Source organism: Peromyscus californicus, unplaced genomic scaffold, assembly GCF_007827085.1.
Source record: "Peromyscus californicus insignis strain IS unplaced genomic scaffold, ASM782708v3 Scaffold_6__1_contigs__length_162567912, whole genome shotgun sequence".
NCBI classification, from domain to species: domain Eukaryota; kingdom Metazoa; phylum Chordata; class Mammalia; order Rodentia; family Cricetidae; genus Peromyscus; species Peromyscus californicus.
In genome coordinates this window covers 72,527,252-72,551,907 of record NW_026294584.1, presented here as the reverse complement: position 1 = coordinate 72,551,907, position 24,656 = coordinate 72,527,252, and the positions used below count along the sequence as shown (strand labels likewise).

The window sequence follows — 24,656 nt, the reverse complement described above, 5'->3', positions numbered from 1 at the left end:
AAAGCAGACCTGTAACTTACTCACTGCCAGTAGAGCACTGTACATGAATAAACTGATCCCATAGAGTGAAGGGAATATTACAGCTGGGAGGATCTAAAGACTTTCCAGGCTATCAGTTAAAAACTATACAATCTCATACGGGCCTCCTCCTTCCATGGTTTAAGAGCATGGAAGTGATCCAGGCTCCATTTCATTTGTTCTTCTCCCACTTTATAAAGAAAGCCATACCTCTCACTCCCTGCAAATCACGTTTTAATACACCAAACAGTAATAACAAGGAGAAGCAAACAACGACAAAAAACATCTGGCACCAAAGAAGCATTGGACATTCTGACATGTTCTTTAATCATATCACCCAATCACTCCATCCCCTCGCCTGTATCATTAAGAAACACATGCATGAGGCCTTGAATTCTACTTCCAGAAGTGGGAAAACCAAAGAAATGCATTTCCAATAAAATCTTATTTATGCTAAGTATATATTAAATTTTGAACAACTTCCATTTTACTTGTAATTAACTGTGTACTATTATTAAAGTAGAAATTAATGTTTACTATGTGGAGCCTGATGACAATTAAAATTTAATGAAATTTTAAATATCTGAAATCATATGTTTATGTTCATATTTGGACAATTTAAAGGAGTATTTTTATAGATCAGTATTTGTAATGGACCTAAAATTTTAATCTACTGAAATATTCAATTATGACAAAAACTGAAAGAGAACACTGTGTAAAGCAGTCAGGTTTTGCTGTATTGATTCAGAGCTGTGGACTGAATGCAGAGCATCAGGCAGGCTAAGCAAGTGCTCAATCATTGACCTACAAGCCCAGTACCCAAAGGTGGTATTAAAACTTACTTTGAGAATGTTAAAAGTGTGAAGACCACTGCAAGAGAGCAAACATACACCCAAACCCACGTCTCCAAATGTTCTCACAGCACTGTTTTTTTTTTTGCTTTTTTTCAAGACAGGGTTTCTCTGTGTAGCTTTGCGCCTTTCCTGGTACTCACTTTGGAGACCAGGCTGGCCTCGAACTCACAGAGATCCACCTGCCTCTGCCTCCCGAGTGCTGGGATTAAAGGCATGCGCCACCACCGCCCGGCCACAGCACTGTTTATAATGCAAAACCTGAACAATCAACCAGCAACTATGGCACATTCATTCAATGCAGCATTATCAATATGAAAACGATCAAACTACTTAAAGGTAACAAGGACATGGCATTTAAAACCAAAGCCTCCTGTTTGATGTCTGTGCTGGGATGCACCAGTGAGCAATAAAACCATAAACTTCAGGAAACCTATGCTTACTATCTATCTATCTATCTATCTATCTATCTATCTATCTATCTATCTATAGGTATATCTTTCCTACATCTATCTATCTATCTATCTATCTATCTATCTATCTATCCATCCTACATGTAAAATTCATTGTGTAATACAAATAATTTTAAAAATTGTCCTATCCAGAAGTTCTATAGAGATGATAACCATCAGTATACAAGACTACATGAACAACTGACCACCAACAAAAAATTGTGAAATGTGTCCAACTTTCTTACCATGGACTATCATGCAGTTATTAGTCAAAGGGCTGAAGATAGTGCTCAGCAGTTAGGAGCATTTGTGCTCTTATAGAGGACGAAGGTTCAGTTCCCAGGTTCAGTTCCCAGTACCCACACTGGGTGGCTCACAATCATGTTACTCCAATTCCAAGATCTGATGCCTCTCCAACCTCTGAGAGCACTGCATGTGGTACACATACAAAGAAGTACACACATATACACATAAAGTAAGCAAAAAGTTTTAAATGAACTTGGAAGTAGATAAAGTGAGACAAGTAAGATGCTGATGAGAGTCTATAACATAATCCCATTTCTGTAAAACAATGACCACAAAATCTCTCTATGTATTTGTAATGATTAAATCCATGTGCATACTGCACAATGAATCAAGCAAGCATCTGGCATATGAGGATGTGAGGGATAAAGGAGGAAGCAAAAGAGAGCAAGAAAGAGAGAGACAGCGAGAGAGAGAGAATGAATAAAGAGATATTGTTAGACCCTAAGTTAACCTGTAAGCCCCATTTACACAAGGACCAGGTAACTTCCTGGGATTCTGGGAGTTGTAGTTCTTGGAAAATAACAACAAAGCCTCATGGGAAAGTACAGTGGACTATGCATTTTGTCCATATAAGCCCCGCTAACACGTGAAAGTTTCCAGATGGTGGTCCTGACCAAATTCCATCTTGGTCAATACTTAAAATTTTAGTAATAGCTTGCTTAAATTCAGCCAAAATGGTGGAACTGTATTTTTCTGGAGAATTTCAGGATTAACAATATACCAGAGTTATTGGTTTTAGTGGTAATTTATCTTAGATAATACACTTTCAAGCATGTTTCATCTTTATGTGTTATTTCAAGGCTTACAATAGCATGTACTGTTCTATAGTTAGGGAACACCAAGAAAGACACTATCAAAGTACTATGGGCTCTAGAATAAACAGTACATGTTCTAATTGATAACATCAATATAGACATGGGAAACCAGCCAGTTTATAAAATAGATCAAAGTGAGTCACAGACTGAACCAACCGGGAGTTGCTTTTTCCCAACATGGCAGCTATACTGATTCTCTTCACGAGGCAATGTACACACAAATCTCCTGGACATTCTCCAAGTGCAGCCTTGCAGCAGTGAGTCTGGAGTATGGCCTGAGATTCCACGTTTCTATGAAGTTTCTAACTAAAAGAATGCCACCTGGCCGGGCGGTGGTGGCGCACGCCTTTAATCCCAGCACTCGGGAGGCAGAGGCCGGCGGATCTCTGTGAGTTCGAGGCCAGCCTGGGCTACCAAGTGAGTCCCAGGAAAGGCGCAAAGCTACACAGAGAAACCCTGTCTCGAAAAACCAAAAAAAAAAAAAAAAAAAAAAAGAATGCCACCTGACCCCCTGATTTGCCATTTGCTCATTAAAGTTGTAACTGGATGTGATGCATCCTATACTGTGGTAAATACATCATTTAATCCTTAACTACAATCTTTCCAAGTAACTACAACCTTTCATCACTTCTACGGACAGAGGAACTAAACTGAAGGTTACAGGGCTAGAAAAGACTTAATCAAAAAGGAAAATAATGTTACCTAGGGTAATTATGTTAATTAAGACCACTTGCCCTAGGCCCTCTACATTAAATAAAGAAAAAAAACAAGGATTTCCTATTTTTGTGTTTATGAAGCAGTCTTGAAATGCATGCAACCCAGGTTGGCTTTGAACTTAATCCTCCTGCCTCAGGTTCTCTAGCTCTGTGATTACAGGCGTGCATGGCCACACCTAGCTTTCCAAATTTCAAGATACTGTCTTAGTTACTTTTCTATTGCTGTAACAAAACACCTTGACCAAGGCAAGTTATAAAAGAAAGCATTTCATTTGGGGGCTCACAATTCCAGAGGGTTGGAGTTCATGACCATCATGATGGGGGCCATGGCAGTAGGCAGGTATGGTACTAGAGCAGCAGCTGACGAGTAACAACCAGGAAGCATAGAGAGCACCCTGGGAATGGTGTGGGCTTTTGAAACCTCAAAGCCCACCCCAAGTGACACACCTCCTCCAACATGACCACACCTCCTAATCCTTCCCAAACAGTTCCACCAACTGTTCAAATATATGCACTTACAGGGAGCCTTTCTTTTTCACATCACCACAGGTACCTTCTTTCAGCAGGGAAATAGTTAAGATGATGGCCTATCACAGTTCTAGGAACTAATTATCTCAAGGGAGCATAAGGTAAAGGCAAACTTGTCAGAAATGCAAATTCCCAGTCCACCCCAAATCTACTCAAACAGAACTGGGTGGGAATGGGGTCCAGCCCTGATTCTCTACCATCATGAAAGTTTGAGAGTCACAGAATAGAATTAAATAAATAAATAAAATGTAAAAGTAACTATAGAATTAATTGGGGAAATAGTGACTTAATTCTTTACTGAAGAACTTCAGTAAGTTATAGATTTGTGTGGCTACAGAATTCATTTTTCCAGAAAAATTTAGGAGGCCAGTCTTCTACAAACTAAGTTTTCAGTGGTGCCATCCCAATTGTGTTCAGAGCACACAGATGGAATCAAGTACAAAAGACCTGAGTATAAACAGTTCTAGAAGCATTAGCAGTAAATTAGTATTACTTTCTTTTTTCTCTTCACACACACACACACACACACACACACACACACACACACACACACACACGGAAATAAAGTTGTTGAAATAAACAAAACACAGTACTTTTTTATACTGGAACAATTTCTTTCCAAGGAATTCTTAGCAAGCATATATTTCCTAAGGACAAAGATCTTTCTTCAACTTTATATTCCAATGCCAAAAGCCTACCTAACTTATTGCAGTAGGCACTGCAGTATTTTTATTGCTTTACACACAGCAATAAAAATGTGATACAGATTAAGCATGGCAATTAATACTTAAACATTTCCTCCACGCTCAAACTGAAGTGAGCTAAAACACAAAGATTAGCTAAGTCTTGTGATGTTTTGCTTATAAAAGTCTACCATATCACGTTTTCCTCTCCTCCTTATACATAATTTAAAAGGAAGTCTAAGACATTGAGTATGTAGACACATAGCTACAGCAAGAGAACAGGGTAGACAACTAACAGATCTCAACCTCCAGTGCAGGACCTGTCAGTTTTCTCAATTTCTTTAGAGCAGTAGTTCTCAACCTTCCTAATGATGCGACCCTTTAATACAGTTCCTCATGTTGTGGTGACCCCCAACCATAACAGTGTTTTTGTTGCTACTTCATTACTGTAATTTTGCTACTGTTATGAATCATAATACAAATGTCTGATATGCGACCCCTGTAAAGGGTACTTTGTCTCCCAAAGGGGTCAGTCATAACCCATAGGTTGAGAACCACTGCTCAAGAGTTTCCAACTCTCAGCAAGGAAAACTGCTTTCCTCACACACAAGGTTACAGAACTAGCTTTGCTCTCAAAGGGAAAAAGAGGTGAAACTCCTTCCCTCTCCTGACACGTAGCAGAGGCCACTCTGCACAAGGGTCCTTCTGGCACACTACCCACAGGAGCACTTTTCTCCTAGGTACACACTGTGCATCCCACCAGCTTTGTGGAACTAACTGCACCAGTGGGATTTTCCCTGCACTGGGTCATTAAAACAACCAAAACATGGACATTTAAAAATAGGCCAGCTAGGACATAGAAACTTCCAAAACTGAGAAATAAAGTTCTGACTTCGAGTAGAATGATGCCTCCTTATATTTAAAAAGTAGTATGTCAAAAGTGCATACAAGGGCTGGAGAGATGGCTCAGAGGTTAAGAGCACTGACTGTTCTTCCAGAGGTCCTGAGTTCAATTCCCAGCAACCACATGGTGGCTCACAACCATCTGTAATGAGATCTGGTGCCCTCTTCTGGCTTGCAGGAATACATGCAAACAGAACACTGTAAACATAATAAATAAATAAATCTTTAAAAAAAAAAAAAAAGAGAACTGGTTTCAAATTATTAAAAAAAAAAAAAAAGTGCATACAAGTAGCATGGGTGGCCCATTTAGGAGGCAGACAGAAGCAGGACTGCTCCAAATTTGAGGATGACTTGGTCTACATAGTGAGTTCTAGGCCAGGCAGAGCTACATAGCAAGACCCTGTCTCAAAACAAAGCAAAGTGCAAGAAAATGACCATGCCCCAGATTCCCTTTAGCCAAGACCCTTGCTAGCCTTTCCAAAGCATCCTCTCTGCCCCAAATCAAAACAGTATATTTGATTCATTTATATTTCATTGGCTTCTATACAAACACACAAAAAAGACTACCAAAAAAAAAAAAACCCCAAAAACCAAAAACCCCTGCCATTGCCTATACCTGATTTTTAAAAAACTTCAGATCAAACTAAAACGGTAAGTGTCTACCACGCAAATCTTTGCTCTCTCTGTTGCCTCTGTATTCCTTGAACAAGTGGAACTTCTCATACACTTTGAAAACTAAAGCTCCCCAACCACTACATCCCACTGCTGTAGTGAATTATCTGAAAACGTAATAAAAACCTAAAATTTAATCACTAGCTGGAAACTGAAGAATGGATGAAATGGGAATGGATTAAATATGAAATTTTGATTGTTCTCTCACTAGAGATGTGCACACACTTCAGTTAAACACCCTGGGTGTTCTCACCTGTGTCCGCAGATCACAGAACACTGTTACAGCACACAGGCAAAGAGTCATGGTCCTTTCCAATGACTCAATTCTAACTGTTCCTACATCACATTAGCCAAAGTCAGTGAGTACACATAGTATGACTTCATTTATATGAAGCTCTGTTTATGGTAACAGAAACGAAGTATTAGCTGGCCTCTCAGAAGGACACGCCATGTTAATGATGTGATCATGATATAGTGTATGTATCAGTCAAAATCTTCAAATCCTGCACTTAGGATCTTTGTATGCACATGAATCTTCCCTTGAAAAATGAAAACTCCAGCTGCTTACTTCCTACAGAGCTCAGCAGACTCAATAAAATTAGAAATTGTTCAGGAAGAAAGCATTTTAAAAGTTTTCAAATAAACTTTACAAGAAAATTTGACAAGCATGAAGCTCTATAAATATAGATTTTTCTGCTACTACCATCTAGCACTTAGAAACTTACTAAATCTTCAAATATAAAATCACACAAAAACATCAGAATATGCCCCCAGATTAAATGGGCATATCCAATGTAATTACAAAGGTCCTTAAACTGTAGAGGAGTCTGGTAGAATTAAAGAGAGAAATGGCAGTGTGAATTGGCCTGATGCACGTAGCTGGGAAGAATGGGAAGCAGGCCATAAGCAAGGAAAGATTCCCCTGGAGGTCTGCAGCAGCAATCTGCCCACTGAAGAGAGAGAGAGTTACTACAGACTTCTGCCCACTAGTACTGTAAGATCACAAATGTGTGTGGTTTAAAGCTGCTACATTTGTGACCATTTGTTACAGCATCAATAGGCAACCAACACTCAGTGAAATGGAAAAAACAACACTGGATTGATTCAGTCATTAATATTGCAGAACCTTAGTTTCTGATTTATAAAATGGGAGAGTATATCATTTTCTTTTTGAAAAGTGTTACTTGGAGCATAAGTATGAGTATATCCATATACTTTAATAACTGAGGTATCTACAGATATAAAACAATATCCATAAGGACATATTAAAATGTTATATGAAGCTGAGAGTTATAGAAACAAAATTCTGCTAGTGTTATTGAAGCTCATTCTAATATATATTTCTCAGTTTTATGGCAAAATATTTCAGGGTTGGTTTTTTTTTTCTTTTTAGGAAATCCATTAGAAATAGATAGATTTTTATATTTTTCTTAACTATGTGTGTGGGTATGTGCAGGTGAGTACAGGTAGGTGCCTGTGGAGGCCAGAAGTACAAGAGCCCTTGGAGCTGGAGTTACAGGCAGTTGTAAGCCACCTAAAGTAGGTGCTGGGATCTGTACACAGGTCCTCTGCAAGAAGAGTACTCACTCTTAGGCTCTGAGCCATCTCTCTAGCCCCGAAGCATCAATTTTATTGATAAGAATTCCCTCTTCTAACATATATTTCTATATGAAATACACTATACTACACAGCTATTTACAGAAATACTACCCAGGTTATGATAGTTATTAGCTTTCACTTCTCAGACACTACCACAAATAGTCTCTTCTTGCTGTTCAACTCTTCCTTACTCTCAAACACAAATGTCCAAAAAATGAGACATACTAGCTTCATATAATTTAAGTTTCTATGAAATTCAACATTATACATTCTAAACTGTAGTAAAATACAACAAAACAAACAAACAAAAAAACCCTCCCCAAAACAGCCATACAGGCAAACCTCTGTGACTTCAAAGTCAACCTGGTGTACATATCGAGTTCCAGGTCGGCTGAGACTGGCCTGCTACTCAGTGAGACTATGTCTAAGAAAAAGAAAAAGGGGAAGAAGAAAAAAGGAAAGATCTTTTCTTCTTCAGTTATAGGAACAGATTTACAAATGTCAATTTCATTTAAATTCATAACCCTGTATCATTAAAGACCAATACAGTGAACCTCATTCATAAACCTTATAAACCAGTGGTATGAGAAGAAATATTTGAAATATGTATATACAAAAAACCACTATGTATTTGCATTATACAATGAACCACAAAACAATATAAACATATCAGACAAAAAATAGGCAAAGCTAATGAACAAGCAATTAAAAACATACATGCGTGGCTAACAGTAAGCACATGGAAATGCTCATTTTCACTAGTAGCCAAAAATTCCAAGTGAAAAAGTTATCAGCAAAACAGAGGAAAAGTAGAAGCTACCTAAAAAGAAGAAAAACATCTAAGAGCAAAGATAGCAGAAATTGTACTAGCAGCACAGAATAAATTAGTATGCCTTTGGGGAGGGTTAATATCTATTGAAAGTTAAAATGCGCATTCTGTTCAACTAGAAAATTGTATTCCTCGGTAACTGTTGTGCAACAAAGAACGTGTCTGGGGTTTTTGTTTTGTTTTGTTTTTTGTTTTTTTCTCTCAAAATTCTGGCAGAACTTCAAAAATTTTTTTAGTTTCCCAAGTGACTGGTTCACACCTGACTATGCTGAAGAGACATTCAGAATGGGAGCTAGAAAGGACTCCTTATGATTGGAGGATGGGGAGCTGAGTCAACCTCAAGCTCCAGGGAGGTTGGATGGAGCTTTGACATAATGAAGTCCAAATAAGCAGTGTGGCTACAAGACCTGGAAGAGTTCTCTGGTGCATGCATACAGAGCATGAGCTCTGCTGGAGCCACAGCCAGATCCCATGGGGAAGGGACACCAACTGCTTTCTAGTGCTCAGCAATCTTGCCCCATGGAGGGCTCCACCTTTATAATAAAGCAGCAATGATAACTGTAGTGTTCTCCTGAGCTTTGTAAGTAAGTCCCAGTGGTGAATTACCAAACCTGAGAAGTTTGGTGTGGTGTCACGGGCCTACAATCCCAGCTGCTCTAGAAGCTGGAACTGGAGGATCACAAGTCTGAGGCCTAGGCAACTTTAATAAGATCTGATCACAAGCAGTAAAGAGCTGGGGCTACAACCCAGTGGTAGAACACTTGCCTAGCATGCAGAAAGCCTTGGACTCAATGCTAGTATTGGAAAATAATCAAAAACCAGAGAAGTCGTGGCCTTCTTCCCCAAATCTGTAGTCAGGTGGGAAGCCATGCAGATGTCCTGAGAAGCCCTGAAGCATGGCTTACATATGCGTGTAGCTTTCTTGAGAAAGCTTATAACTGAGTCTAACTTAATCTTAAGTGATTAGTACCACACTATAGTATACCTACTGCTGTCCAAATAGTATCCAACTAGCAAAGTTTGTGCATGTAAAAAGACATATTCAGTGGTACTAACTACAACATTGGAAAGAGCTGGGAGCTCAGCAGTAGAGCTCTTGACTAGCTTATGCAAGGTCCTATTTGATCTGTAACACCACAAAAACCAGAACCTTCCTAAACGCCCAGTAAGAGGAAAGGCTTAAGGAGCACAATGCATTTGTATCATGGAAATATAAACACATAACTAGCTAAAAACAAGAGCTGGGTGGTTTTCACAGAAAAATCCCCTAAACACAATAAACAGAAAAGCAGATTTTGAAACACTATGACGACATTCTTGCCAATTAAACACTGTATTGCTGCTGTGACGAGACACCATGAGCAAGGCAACTCATAAAAGAAAACATTTAATTGGGGACTTGCTTACACTTTGGAGCGGGGGAGGGCAGAGAGTGAGCTCTGACAGTTCTCTCCTTCTACCTTGTGGGCCCTGGGAACCAAACTCAGCCCGTCAGGCTTGGCAGAAAGTGCTCTTATCTGTGATCCATCTCACCAGCCCAAGAAATACATAAAACTAATTACAAAATTAATGTAATGACAAAAAATTAGTATTCAGTCTTTGGAAAGCATATAAATGAGTGATGATTTTCATGTCAAATTAGGAAAGCAGAGGCACAACCTGATTTACCTCAGACTGCCGGAGTGAGGGCAGGCCAAAGGGCAACACTGCTTGCCAGGCTAGGCAAAAAGTTGTTAGCTGCCCCAGCTGTGTTCCCTGTCTTTGAAGGGCTAGGACACCCCAATTCTATTAGAGGTTTTGTGTCTGGAAGTACCTTTCTGGACATGAGACAACAGAATAGCCGAACACGGAGATACCTTATCAGGCACCAGGCATGCATCATGCAGTGCACTTTCATACACGCAGGCAAACCACTCAGATACATAATAGTAAATTTTAAAAAACAATACAAAATATGTCTCCCACAGCTGGAGAGAGCTCTATGGTTAAGAGCACCTATTCAGATCATGAGGAACACAGCCTGGATCCCAGGACCCATGTAACAAGCAGGTATCACAGCTCCACCCACTTGAATATACAGTTACCCAGACACAAATAAACATATACACAAAATAAATCTATCTTTTAAAAAAAGGTCTTCACCTTCATCAACCCCACATCTGACAGAGGACTGATCTCCAAAGCATATAAAGAACTCAAGAAACTAGACATCAAAATACTGAACAATCCAATTAAAAAATGGGCTAAAGAGCTAAACAGAGAATTCTCAAAAGAAGAATCACAAATGGCTGAAAGACATTTAAAGAAATGCTCAACATCCTTAATCATCAGAGAAATGCAAATCAAAACGACTCTGAGATATCACCTTATACCTGTCAGAATGGCTAAGATCGAAAACACTAATGACAGTCTATGTTGGAGAGGATGCGGAGCAAAGGGGAACACTCCTCTACTGTTGGCGGGAGTGCAAACTTGTACAACCACTGTGGAAATCAGTATGGCGTTTTCTCAGAAAATTGGGGAATCGATCTACCTCAAGACGCAGCCATACCACTCTTGGGCATATACCCAAGGAAAGCTCAATCATACCACAAAGATACATGCTCAACTATGTTCATAGCAGCACTATTTGTAATAGCCAGAACCTGGAAACAACTTAGATGCCTGTCAACTGAAGAATGGATTAAGAAAATGTGGTACATATACACAATGGAGATATGTGTACATATACACAGCAGAGAAAAACAATGACAGCATGAAATTTGCAGGCAAATGGATGGAACTAGAAAATATCATCCTGAGTGAGGTAACCCAAACCCAGAAGAACAAACATGATATGTACTCACTCATAAGTGGATACTAGATATAAAGCAAAGAACAATCAGACTGCAACCCACAAAACCAGGGAGGCTATATAGCAGGGGGGACCCTAAGATGACTGTGGCTTATAATAAGTTTTGGTTTTACACAATTACTGGGCAAGCCCCAATCAAACATTTCACTATTAGGAGAAGAATTTATACTGTACCAAGCTGATAATAGAAAAATAAATAAATAAATGAATAATAATGTAATGTTTAAAAAAAAAGTCTTCAAAGCCAGGCATGGCAGTACATACTTATAATTCCAGCACTCAGGATGCTTGGGCAAGAGTATTAATTACAAGTTTGAGGCCAGTTTGGATGCTTCTTATATGTAAGAAAAGTCATTTCCAGAAAACATGACTAAGCCCAAGAGAAAACAATTTACCATTCCTTAAGGCTCAGAAAGGTGAATGCATGTGTAGAAAGCTTCCAGTTAGCTCTCAAGTGCCCCGATAAGTGTTTACATGACCAGTCAATACCAAACATTTGAGGAAAACACCCCCAAAAAGACTAAAAAAGATAAACAAAGAGAAAAAGCACCCAGAAACTGAATAATCATGAAGGGAGAAGGCATACACACCTGCATTTTATATATATATATATATGCATATAAAAAACACAAAGTACATTATCAAGAGTCTCAAGGGAAAAGATATTGTATCTCACAATAAAAAATTAATATCAACTAAAAATTAGAGAAATAAAAATCAACACACAAGTTACAATTTTTTTTTTCCAGATCACCCAAAGAGAACAAAGCATGGATATGGGTAGAGAAATGGCTCATCATGTAGCTTGAGTTTTCCTTCCTGGCCCACACTCAGGACAAATCTCTCTCACCCGCCAGTCCCAGAGCCACTCAGACCCAACCAAGTAAACATACAGAGACTTATATTGTTTACAAACTGTATGGCCATGGCAGGCTTTTTGTTAACTGTTTTTATATCTTAAATTAACCCATTTTTATTAATTTGTAAGTTGCCACGTGGCTCATGGCTTACCGGTATCTTAACATGTTGCTTTTCATCATGGCGGCTGGCAGCGTCTCTCTGCCTCAGCCTTCTTGTTCCCAGAATTCTCCTCTCTGTCCCGTCTATACTTTCTGCCTGGCTACTGGCCAATCAGCATTTTATTTATACAGAGCGATATCCACAACATCAGCAGGTAAGCCCTTGCCACCAAGCTTGAAATCTGAGTTTAATCCCTGGGCCCCATACTGGTAGAAGGAGAGCCACCACCAAGTTGTCCTCTAACCCCCACACTCTAGTCACAGTGTGCACACTAGCATGTGCAAACACACATACACACACGCACACACATATATGAACACACAAATGTTTTTTTAAGAGTCAACAGACTGAGTCTACCACATATGCTAGCTACACAAGGAATAAAAATAAGTTCATCACAAGTATTAGTAACAATGAAAACATGTAACTCTGGGGAGAGAGTCCTAAGAGGCAAGGGCTCACACAACACATCAAAAAATCAGAATTAGCATCTGTGCGCTTAAGAGCAACAGAAAAATCAGAGGTAAGGATACTTTTACAGTTCTGGGGGCAAGTAATTCCAGCCTGAATTCTATATCAACTCAAAATACCAATCAAGAGTGGGGGTGGAAATAAAGTATTTTCATAGACTGAGAGGCCTCAAAGTTTTACTTCACACATATTTTTTCTCAGTAGGACATGGGAAATTGTGCTCCACCCCAAACAATGGAGACTATCAAGAAAGACGATGACAGGCGATCGAGGCACCTGGAGATGAACCAGGAAAGAGACCACCTCCTGGGTAGTGATAAGTAAAGGTCTCATATGGTATGACCAACTCGGACCAGACAGAGTCAGAGGCCCCAGACAGACTTAACAAGATGCAATGTGCAGAGCTGGGTTTGGGAGCCATGCTTGTAACCCTGAAGAGATGGTGGAGACAGGAGAATCAGGAGTACAGTCATCCTGGACTACACAGCTAATCAGTTCAAGGCTACCCTGGACTATATAATCTTTCGGAAACACAAACAAAAGTAAAAAGAAAGCTAAAAATAAAAATACATACAGAAATTTTTAAAGATGAAATTCAGTGGCTAACTTGTATAAGTTGAGATAAGACTTAACAGAATTAGCAGGCTGGTGGTGTGCACGCCTTTAATCCCAGCACTCAGAGCCAGGCAGATCTCTGAGTTAGAGGCCAGCTTGGGTTACAGAGTGAGTTCCAGGAAAGGCTCCAAAGCTACACAGAGAAATCCTGTCTCAAACAAACAAACAAAAAAACTGAATTGAACAAACTTAAAAACAAAACTAAATAAACCTTTTAAAACACAAGGGAGAAATAGGAAGTTGTGCGGAAAAAGAAAAGAAGCCATCCTAAGCAGGCTCTGATTTCTGAGACAAAGTTATTAGGTTTTATGAGCTGAACAGCTGAACTACATAATCAATAATATCTAAAATGCTGCTACTGCAAACAGTTCTCTCCCGAGTCTTGCCTCCAAACAAGTGAAGAATCTGCCATTCATATTTCCAAGTCAAGAGACCATTCTTATGAAATCACTTTCCCAATACACAAATTATTATAATAAAACCATGGCATTGCCTCACCATTTTAAAAAAAAGGGGCCCATCACATCTTGATTTAAACTTTTGAGTGTGTTTTAAGAGACTAGACAGAAGCCTCTGGAAACTGCTGTGCACTGAGACAGAAATGAGTGTGCAGAGAGCAGTTAAACTAGCCTTCAGGATAACCACCGGGGTGGGGGGGTCCCCCTTTTTGAGACAGGGTCTCACTGTGTAGCCCTGGCTGTCCTGAAACTTACTATGTAGACCAGGCTGGCCTCGAACTCAGAGAGCCACCTGCCTCTGTCTCTTGAGTGCTGGGATCAAAGGCATGCACCATCACATCCTGCCAGAGTACATCATTTTGTCCTAAGACAGATAATTGCAAGAACTGCAAATCAAGACCTCCCAGATCTAGGCTGCCGACAGCAGAGTGCCAGCACACAACTGAGCTGCTTTACTGAATGCCAGGCTGTGCCAGCTGCCTGAGGTGCACTACCTCACACAGCTGGGCAGATGTACTCAATAGGGGAGCATGTGCACAGTGCAAGCCAACTCTTCCGGCTCTGTCCTAGAGAATCACAAAGACTGGCTGCCTTACCTCCTACCAGTCACTGTAACCATCTCAAACACACATCCAGATAGCCTAAAAATAGTCTGACACAAATTCAAATGGTCATACAACAAACCAAGCTGTAAGCACAGTGTACTTCCTTTTCCTTCTAAGGCAACTAACTCTATGTCTGTCTCATTTGTAGACAGTACCAACAATAGAATCTACTTTCATTGTTCAAAGTCAAGGGAACATATTTACATCAGCCACATACTGCTTTTTTCTAGAGCAATACATTTTTGTAGATTTAAATATGACAATAGTTTTGGTGACCAATAATCTTGTTTAAAAATACAATAATGTGACCTTCATGCACATTTTAGGAATCAATCAATATTTACAAAGTTTTTACCACAAGCCTGGCACAGTGAGTGTGCTATGAAGCATAATTCAATAGTTTGAAGAAATTAAGACCATATAACAAGTAGAGACTAGAGAGATAGGTCAGTCAATACAGTGGCTGTTGCACAAACATGGAAGACTTGAGTCTGGATCCTCAGCATCCCTGGAGTTTGTGGGCATCCAGTCTAGCCAACTGGTGAGCTCCAGGTCCAGTAAGAAACAGCCTCTAAAAATAAGCTGGGAAGATGGCGTGAGTTCAGATCTCCAGCACACAGACCAGTCAGATGTGCTTCTGTCACTCCAGTGCTTACAGGGGAGACAGGCAGATTCCGGGATGCTGGCCAGTTACTACAGTACAGACACAAAGCTCCATGTTCACAGAGAAAGACATCCAATGTCAGCCTCTGGCTTCCACATGTATACATACTCACATCCACACATGGTACCCACCCACCCTGCTCTGCAGGCATACCCCCACACAATATGGTAGAAAAGCAGTGACAGAGTCATCCAACAACAACTCTGGCCTCCACCCACTGCAGGCACATGCCACCCCAACCCCACCCCGAGACACACACACACACACACACACACACACACACACACACAAGCTGTTGTGGCACAAGAGGTTAGATAAAAAAGTGGACTGTGTTCTTCTAGTTCTTGCTATCTTGAGCTATGTTTCTATTGTTTACAGGTTCTTAAGAGTTTCTGACCACAGTGTAACCTACTTCCAGGTAACACTTCATAGTGTTACTTCTGTGATCAAAAAGGTAGCAAAACAAGCCGGGTGGTGGTGGCCCACACTTTTAATCCCAGCACTTGGGAGGCAGGGGTGGGCAGATCTCTGTGAGTTCAAGGCCAGGCTGGGCTACAGCATGAGTTCCAGGAAAAACTCCAAAACTACACAGAGAAACCCTGTTTCAAAAAAAGGTAGCAAAACAATGATAAATCTGCCACCTGCAAATGTTAAAGCCACACTTTCAATAGCCTCTAGATGCGAAGTACCAAACTATGTCGCTAACAAAATCATTCCTCAAGACTTTTTTTAAAACAATGAGTGTGTGACAAAGAAACAAGGAAGCATCCAAACGTTATGGGGAGGATTAGATGTACTGAGAGGTAAGTGAAGCCTAATTATGTCCTGAGCATTAGAAAATACATGAAAAATAAAGCAGCTACAAAAATAAATTTAACTCTAAAATGAGAAAGAAAGCAATAAACAATAAAGAGAGTGAAACGAAAATCAATAAAAACAAAACGTATTGTTCAAACCAAGAACAGACATAAATCACATATAATAATGCAATATGTATATACACATTATATACACACATATATTGTATTTATGCCCCCACTCCATTTATATGTATGCAAATAGGATAAATTAATGAACTGTTCAGGCTAATCATAATCAGGCTTATATTCAAGTTACAGTAAGGATTGATTACAGTTGGAACTTCAATATTTATACTTAGCTTCAGCCAGGCGCTGGTGGTGCATGTCTTTAATCCCAGCACTTGGGAGGTAGAGGCAGGCAGATCTCTGTGAGTTCGAGGCCAGCCTGGGCTACAGAGTGAGTATATATTTCGTAGCTTTACTGTTCTGAAAAACATACGAGATGTGTTTACTATTCTGTATTTATATACACCTTGACCAAGTAAATGCAGATCTTGGGTTCTAATATTACCATGTCTCTAATGAATTTCCAAGAACAGGAGCAATGTGAAATTTGGTTTGGCAGGATGTTAATAATAATATGTGCTGTATAATAGCACAAGCTACAAACTTAAGTACTCAACTGTTAAACTCTTTCTCATCTCTACATCACCTTAGCTCTACTTTTAAAAGTATCAGAAGCATGCCACCTCTTACTACCTATGATGCTACACCTAGTCTACAGTCGTCTTTAACTTGGATTGTTGTCTACTCCCACAGAGGGGCCACAGTCTTTTAAACCCCACCAGGTTCCCTCAGTTCTCTGCTCAAAACCATTCTAAACCTCTGCACCACTCTTGAGAGCAAAGCCAAGAATCTCAGACAATGTCACAAAGTATTCCACCCTCATGCTCACCCAACCCACATGTGCTCTCATCTTCTACAGCCTTCTGAACTCCAACTACCTGGGTTACCAGGACCCATGGAACAGCCACACTAGCTTCTGTTCCTGGACTTGAGTGTGTTCTGTCCCAATCTCAGGGCTTGCTCTTCTCAATTTTGGCTGGAATGTCATCAGGACATTTCTAAATCCCTATTTGAAAGAGAAGCCATAGACAAGCCTCTACCCGACAACCTCTCTCCTTCCAGACTTCAAAAAGCAGTCCAATGCTCTACTCTTTCAGCTTACTATGCTCACTATTCATTCCTCCAACTCCACAATCCAGACACACCCTACCAAACTTCAAGCTTCTGCAGGCTTTTACATAGTCTATAGTGCCTTCCCTACCAAAAAGTCTATATCCTTCAAAAATAATTCATATATTATTTCCTTTTAAGTATTCTCCCCACACCCCATGCACCCACAGCACATATTTAACTAAGCATTTTGCTTAATGTCCTATTATGGAACTTGTTACATGGTATCACAACGGTCACCAGACAGTCTTCTCAGCTTCCAGGAAGAACTATGCAAGGGCAGCCTCATGTTTGTACCCCAGCCTCTTAAAGGGACTAAAAGTCAAGGCCACTATTGCACTTGACTCATAAATCACCACAACTTTTAGAAAGTAAATAAAAAGAGAGGTTTATTTAAATTAAAAGTTCTATGTTAACCTGATCAACCTAATCCTATCTCAATGTGGAAAACAGATTTTAGGGTGGTCACTTTTGATTCCCACTTTCTGGTGTTTAAACCTTTCCCTCTCATCGAGTGTGGACCAGGCCTATATGCATCTAACCAATGAAAAGTGGTAAAGACAATAAGCTGAACCTAAGATGGAATGGATGTGGTCTCTGCAGGCACGGAAGCTAACAAGCCACTATGGAAATCTGTAGGACAGTTCTTCAGAAAACTAAAAATAGAACTACCATATGAGCCAGCAACACTACTCTTGGGAATATACCCGAAAAAATCTAAGTCAGTACATTACAGAGATATCTGAACATTCATGCTCATAGTGATACTGTTCAAATTACTAAGGTATAGAACTGGCCTAGGTCTCCTTCAATAAATGAATAAAATAGGGTATATTCACTAACAGTGGAGTTCTATTCAGCCATAAAGAATGAAATCAGGGAGCTGGAGAGATGGCTCAGTTGCCAACATCCACACGGTAGCTCACAACGTCTGGCTCACAACTCTGAGTTCCAGGGGCTCTGTCATCCTCTTCAATGCCTTGTGCAGCAGGCACAGGCATGGTGCATATACATATACAAACGTGCCATCAAAACACTCCCATAAAATACAATCTTTTAAAATGACATTTGCAGAAAGATGGACAGAAATGGAGAGTAGTATTAAGTGAAATAAGCCACACTCAAATACCAATACTTTGTTTTTGAAACCTAGGTTTAAAAAGAGAATGAAACTAAAAGGAGAACTAGTTGGGAAGAGGAAGGAGATGGGAACAAAAGGGGTTAATGGTGGAGTGGATATGACCAAAATACACAATATAAATGTATGAAAATGTCACAAGTACTTGGGAGGCAGAGGCAGGTGGATCTTTCTGAGTTCGAGGCCAGCCTGATCTATAGAGGACAGCCAAGGCTACACAGAGAAATCCTGTCACAAAAAACAAACAAACAAAAAAGGAGGGGGAGGAAATGTCACAACAAAATCCATTTATTCGGTGCAATGACTCCACACTAAGAATTAGGAGGCAGGGAGGGGAATAAAGTGCTGTGAGCCTAACCACCACAAGGAGATGAATTAAGCCAGTCCACCTGAGGGAGTCTGGATGCAGATCCTCCTCAGGTGAGAGCAAGCAGTGGTTGTAGTGCCCCCACCAACACCCTGACCTGGTAAGCTTGTGCCCAGACTCTTGAACCACAGAAGCTGACGAATGTGTACTGCATCAAACAGCTATATTTGTAATATGCTGCTAGTGAGCAGCATAGAAAACAAATACTCCAGCCAGGCGGCAGTGGCACACGCCTTTAACCCCAGCACTGGGGAGGCAGAGCCAGGCAGATCTCTGTGAGTTCGAGGCCAGCCTGGTCTACAGAGCGAGAGCCAGGACAGGCACCAAAATTACACAGAGATACCCCATCTTGAGAAAAAAAACAAAAACAAAAACAAAACAAAACAAAAAAAACAAATATTCCTACAACACACAAGTTTTTTCTGAACCTTTTATTCACACAAAGTACCATGGTTTCTCCATTCTAAACACGTTAATGTCAAACAGTTCAGAACCTACAAAATTTAAACAAACTAGCCCTTAAAAATGCTTAGGAATATTTACATAAGAAAGTAATCTTAGAAAGTACTATATTACATACAACAGTTCTTGCACTTTTCTCTTAGCCCATTTGCCAATATCATGGATTATATGTACAGACAGTGAATCTGGTAAGTAGAACATTAAGTCAATTCTCCATATAATTATGCACCAGATGAGTAAGAGGCAGGTGGACAGTCAGCAATAAGAACCTACTTACTGGTCAATAGGCAAGGCAACCAAGCAGAAGGGAGTCGGCAGGCTTGCTGGTGCGAGCACACGACAGACAGAGCGCTCTTCCACCAGCCAAGTCCTGCAGCTCTCAAAGGGCCGGCCTGTGCAACTCAGCCCACTCTTCTTCAACCTCAAGGTTACTTCCCAACAGTTCCCAAAGCAGGACCGTCCAGGACAGAGGCCACACTTCAGTAAGCCACAAGGCATCGCCTGTGATCTTTAAAGACAGATGATGTTACAAGTGAGAAACATTAGCCATCCAAGTCCCTTGGCAGGATGGCAGGAATGGCAGTTACAAGTATGGCTCCCCCTACACAGCAACATCTCTTCCGCCCCTCCCCAAGAAAACTATCAACTGTATAAAAGAAAATCCAAGAATGGAGAGCAGATTAACTAGTTTCCCAAATTCAAACACTGACACCTATTGTAAGTAATAACTGAGAACAACTCCATAAAACCTCACATCTGTGCTGAAAATTAATTTAAATAAATCTCCCTAGGAATACAAATCTTATTTAACACACTCAATTTTAAATGATGGCCCAGGCTTTTTCACTGTAAGTAACAGGAGACACCTGAATTACAGGCTGCTGAAATAATCACAGGCAAGCCACACCCAAACAAGCTCAAGACAATTAAGCAGCCAAAGCAGCAAAGAACTGTGGTTCAATGCCTTAAGTGAATTCGCTTCACAATCCCACTGCCAGACACACAGATCCATGACTGAAGTCCGTAGGATTTCTCCAGATAAATCTTCACTCATTTGGGTATTTAAAGAGTCTAATTCACCTGCTTTGACAGCTGCATCAGTGAAGCCTAGTTTCCCATTCCTATGACAGCTTTTATGAACATCAGCGACTTAATGGGAAAATGCAGGCATAAAATAAAGTCAAACAAATTCTCCTTAAGATACCAAGGCTTTCAAATATTAGATGATGCCCTTAGAGAGCAGTTTTAAAGCAAATGGGACCAGAATATTACCAGCAATCAAGAGATGACTTTTGTTCACTAAATATACAGTAGTTGACTCACCACAAGGAGTAAAGAAAAACAAGCAAGCCTACTTCCTCTAAGATCTCCATAGAGTCTAACCATATCCTGATCTCCAGGAGAACTCAATGCCTACAAGCTGAAATATCTAGGTTATACACCTCCCTTCTAGTTATTTAATTCTCTAGAGAGAATTAAGAATGTATGCAGCCCAGCTTGGTCTACATAGTAAGTTCCAGGACAGCCAGAGCTACACAGAGAAACGCTGTCTTGAAAAACTGAATTGTGCAGCCAAAATATACATCCCAAAGAAAGCAATACTCAAAAGTCATCACAGAAAACCTCATTCAATTTGGCAACTCATTGCGATAGAGTAGCTTACAAATCTACTTGCCACACTCCTAAGAGTAAAGCAATTTAAAGAGCAATAGTTTCGGTTTTCTCTTTCAATACATAACATTGAGAGTCTACAAAGAATGTTATCTGAGTATTTTTAGAACTATATTTTCTGCGGAGGAAACAATACAAACATCAATGCTTTATATAGTTACAATAAGTACTTCCCATTAATTTAGAAATAATCTTTTTCTCCATTTCCAGATGGAGTCCGTTATGTATGCCCTAACAATTCAAAACTCAACAAACACTGCATAGGCCCAATCTTTAACTGTAACTGAATAAACACAATGGTATAAGACATAATAAAAATGAAGTCAATTTAAAGAATCAAGTCTAATTATTTAAGACTCCACATCTTGCTCCCTCCTGTGGTGATATATTGTGTCCCAATATTGTGCACCTTAATAAACTTATCTGGGGTCAGAAAACAGAACAGCCACTAGATACAGAGGCCAGAAAATGGTGGCACACACACTTTAATCCTAGCCTTCTCTGGAGGCAGAGATCCATCTGGATATCTGTGAGTCAAGGCCACACTGGAAACAGCCAGGCGTGGAAACAAGAGCCTTTAATCCCAGGAAGTGATGGCAGAAAGGTGTATAAGGCATGAGGACCAGGAACTAGCTGGTTAAGCTTTTAGGTTTTGAGCAGCATTTCAGCTGAGATCCATTTGGATAAGGACACAGAGGCTTCCAGTCTGAAAAAAGAAAGGATCAGCTGAGGAACTGGTGAGGCGAGGAAGCTGTGCCTTGTTCTGCTACTCTGATCTTCCAGCATTCACCCCAATACCTGGCTCCAGGTTTGTTTTTATTATTAAGACCCTTTAAGATCCATGCTACACCCTCAGTTTAATTAAAAATGTGCTTCTGTAAGTTTTTCTCATGACCCCACTCACGGGCATACAGGTACAAGTCTCATTAGGAAAGCTACTAAGGACGGACGGACTTCACTATTTTTCTCTCAACAAGGATTTTAAGGTCACTGCATTTTTCATGCATCTTCACATAAGAACAGGCCGTTTCTGGTCTTCTTTAGGCCTTTATCAACTGAAGTTTCTCACATGAATCAGGAACACAGGAAAATGAGTGACTATTTTTTCTCAAATGTCCCAAGAACGATTCATATTCTAATGGTTCATAATGAACTGGAGAAAAAAAACCATTCCACACAACTGAAGACTTAGGACTGCCTAGCACTCAACCTCACCAGATCTGGATGAGAAAAGTTGCCCTAGGTTCCTCAATGTCACTGTCTTGCTACCAAACCCGTCCTCCTACTCCACAGGACTACTAAAGAACTACATACACAAATCTAAGAATTAAGTTTAAAAAAAATAAACAAACTGCCGGGCGGTGGCCCATGCCTTTAATCCCAGCACTTGGGAGGCAGAGCCAGGCAGATCTCTGTGAGTTCAAGGCCAGTCTGGTCTACAGAGTGAGATCCAGGATAGGCACCAAAACACAGAGAAACCCTGTCTTGAAAAAAAACCAAAAACAAACAGCTTGCATTCCAACTCTAGGAATTAATAGCAGGAAGGCCAGCTATCTGCCCTGCTCTGAATAGTTACTTTAACAAAATAAAGACATACATACTGACTCTTGTCAAAGAGAAATCATCAGCCCAGAGAAAAACTGAATCAAAGTGGTAATGAGGATATTAACTATTCACTTAAAGAGACTTTTCCTATTCCCTTTTCTTGTTTATACTTTTGCCGATCATAACTGCTTAATGACAACTTCATTTTAAAAAGATACATATTCTTAAAATGTAGCATTACTCTCCAATTTTCAAGAAACTACAATGTCTCAAATCACAGTATGGACATGATCAGTTCTTTTCTCCAAAAACAAGACTTAAAGGTACCTCAATTCTAGGAAACACTGCTATAATTATTGGCATTGCAAAACTTACTATAAAAGCAAGCTATTTAAATGGCAGGCTAGGTGTTCGGCTCAGTGGTAAAGAGCTTGCCTAACAAGCTCAGTAACTTACTTAGGTTAGAGTCCCAGAACCTCACAAACAAAAAAGACTTTAAAAAACAATAAAGGTAGCTGAAAGCTAAGTGCTTTCATACCAAAAGTGCAAAATATCATTAAGATGGTGGAAACTACACATGACATTCTTGAACTAACACTGGAGTCTGACCGCTTTAGAACACAGATCAGTAAACTCTCCACTTAACAGAATTTCTACATTTATAAACACATGAATAAGGTCTTTAAAACAGAAGGGACGAATTTTACATCATTCGGTGCACAAATATTAATGTATAATGCCAGACACATAACACAAGGATGTGGGAATGTGCGGTCTGAGTTCACATTTTTACAATCAAAGTGCACCCTTTCTCCTGTTTCAAACAACGTAACTGACCTCTAAATTTTTCCTTAGCTCTAGTAAGCACGGCTTTTCGAAAGACCCTGACCAATTACTGCCTCTGTGGGCAGAGTTGTGATCACTGTAAAGATTATCTCCTTAAATAACTGCTTTTCAACATTTCCACAATCAGCTTCAAACCAAGCAGTACTGACATCAGCCACATGTAAAGTAGCAGTTTCCTGGGGGGTAAAGAACACTTCCCGTTAACACATACACCCAAATAACATGTACCCAGTAAGTATGTAGAGCCATTTACAGACGCTCAAGGACTGCAGCTTTGTTAGGAGTCGATCCAAAGGAGAGATAACTTCCTTTTTCCAAACACTCAAACATCCACGTGAGTCCCTTCTGGCTTTGGGCCTTTAAAATCGCTCGCCCTTCAGCTCCTGAGCAGAACTACACTCAACCACCGATCACCCCTAACTTCCTGATACTAAAAACTACAACCACGAGGCTGTTTCGTCAGTTTGTTTTAAAACAATTCTTGTTCCATTCACCTCGTGGCAGGGGGGGCGGGGGGCCGCTCCCTCAGCTGGGGGAGGCTGCTGCCGGGGCAGGGGGCCGTACCTCCAAACAAGTGCGGGGAAAGGTGGGCCGGGAGCGAACCGATCACCAGGCGCGGCCCGCCAGGGCCCCCGCCCGCTGGCCGGTCCCGATCCCTAGCTCCGCCGCCGTCCTCCGGGCTGCTGTGCACCGAGTCCTGCGAGCCGTACGGGCCACTGCCGCCGCTGCCGCCGCCGCCGCCGCCGCCGCCACCAGGGATGCTGAAGGCCGACTGCGCCGCTCGGCCGCCCGCCGTGCTACCCACCGCCCCTCCGAGCGAGCGGCTGCGGGGCGCTGTCGGGACCGAGGCCGCCGCCGCCGCAGCAGCAGCCGCCGCCGCCGCACCGGCCGAGGCGTTGGGCTGCTGCGCGCCGGGCACCGGGGCCGCGAACCGGGCTGCCCGAGCGCCGTCCGCCCCGCCGCCGCCGCCGCCGCCGCCGCCGCTGCCGGAGGGCAGGTCCGAGCCCGAGTAGGCGCGGGTGCGGCCGTTGGCGGCGGGGCCGCTCTGCTTGGCGCCCATGTCCGCGCCGCCCCGGGCCGTGAGCGGGCGAGCGAGGCGAGCGAGCGAGGCGAGCAAGCGAGGCGGGCTGGACGCAGCTCGCGGCTGGCGCTCAGGTGGCCGAGCGGACGCGGTCGCTGCCGGGCCGCCGCGACGGGCCGCTACCGTTGGCTGCCGCGCTCCGCGGCCTCCGCACCGCCTCCTCCCGGGCGGCCGCCGCCACCGCCGCCATCCTCCGGCTCCCCGGCGGCTCGGAGAGTGGGAGGCGCCCGGCTGGACTGGGGGCCGCCTCCCTGCGCGCCAGCCGCTCGCAACGGGAAAGAGGAACGGGCGGCGCGCGCCCCAGCAACCGTCGCCGCGCGGCCCGCACTGGAGGAGCTGCGGCCCACCTCAGGCGCAGCGCACAGATTGGGTCCCGCGGGCCTGACTCTGCCCCACAGCCAGGCTCGCCCGCCCCTGCCCCGCCCAGCATGTGGTGATGGACAGACGGGTG

The 24,656-nt window shown here is 41.7% G+C and overlaps 1 protein-coding gene across 1 annotated transcript in view; it reads right to left on the bottom strand.

Annotated features, from left to right (window-relative positions):
* The window catches only part of Znrf2 (zinc and ring finger 2), a 78,636-nt gene extending 54,335 nt beyond the window's left edge, over window positions 1-24,301 (bottom strand). The window contains exon 1 of the mRNA XM_052719707.1: window positions 23,689-24,301. Coding sequence (XP_052575667.1) covers window positions 23,689-24,184 — 496 coding nt within the window. The 5' untranslated portion in view covers window positions 24,185-24,301. The remainder of the gene's footprint in view (window positions 1-23,688) is intronic.
* Between the last annotated feature and the right edge of the window lie 355 nt (window positions 24,302-24,656).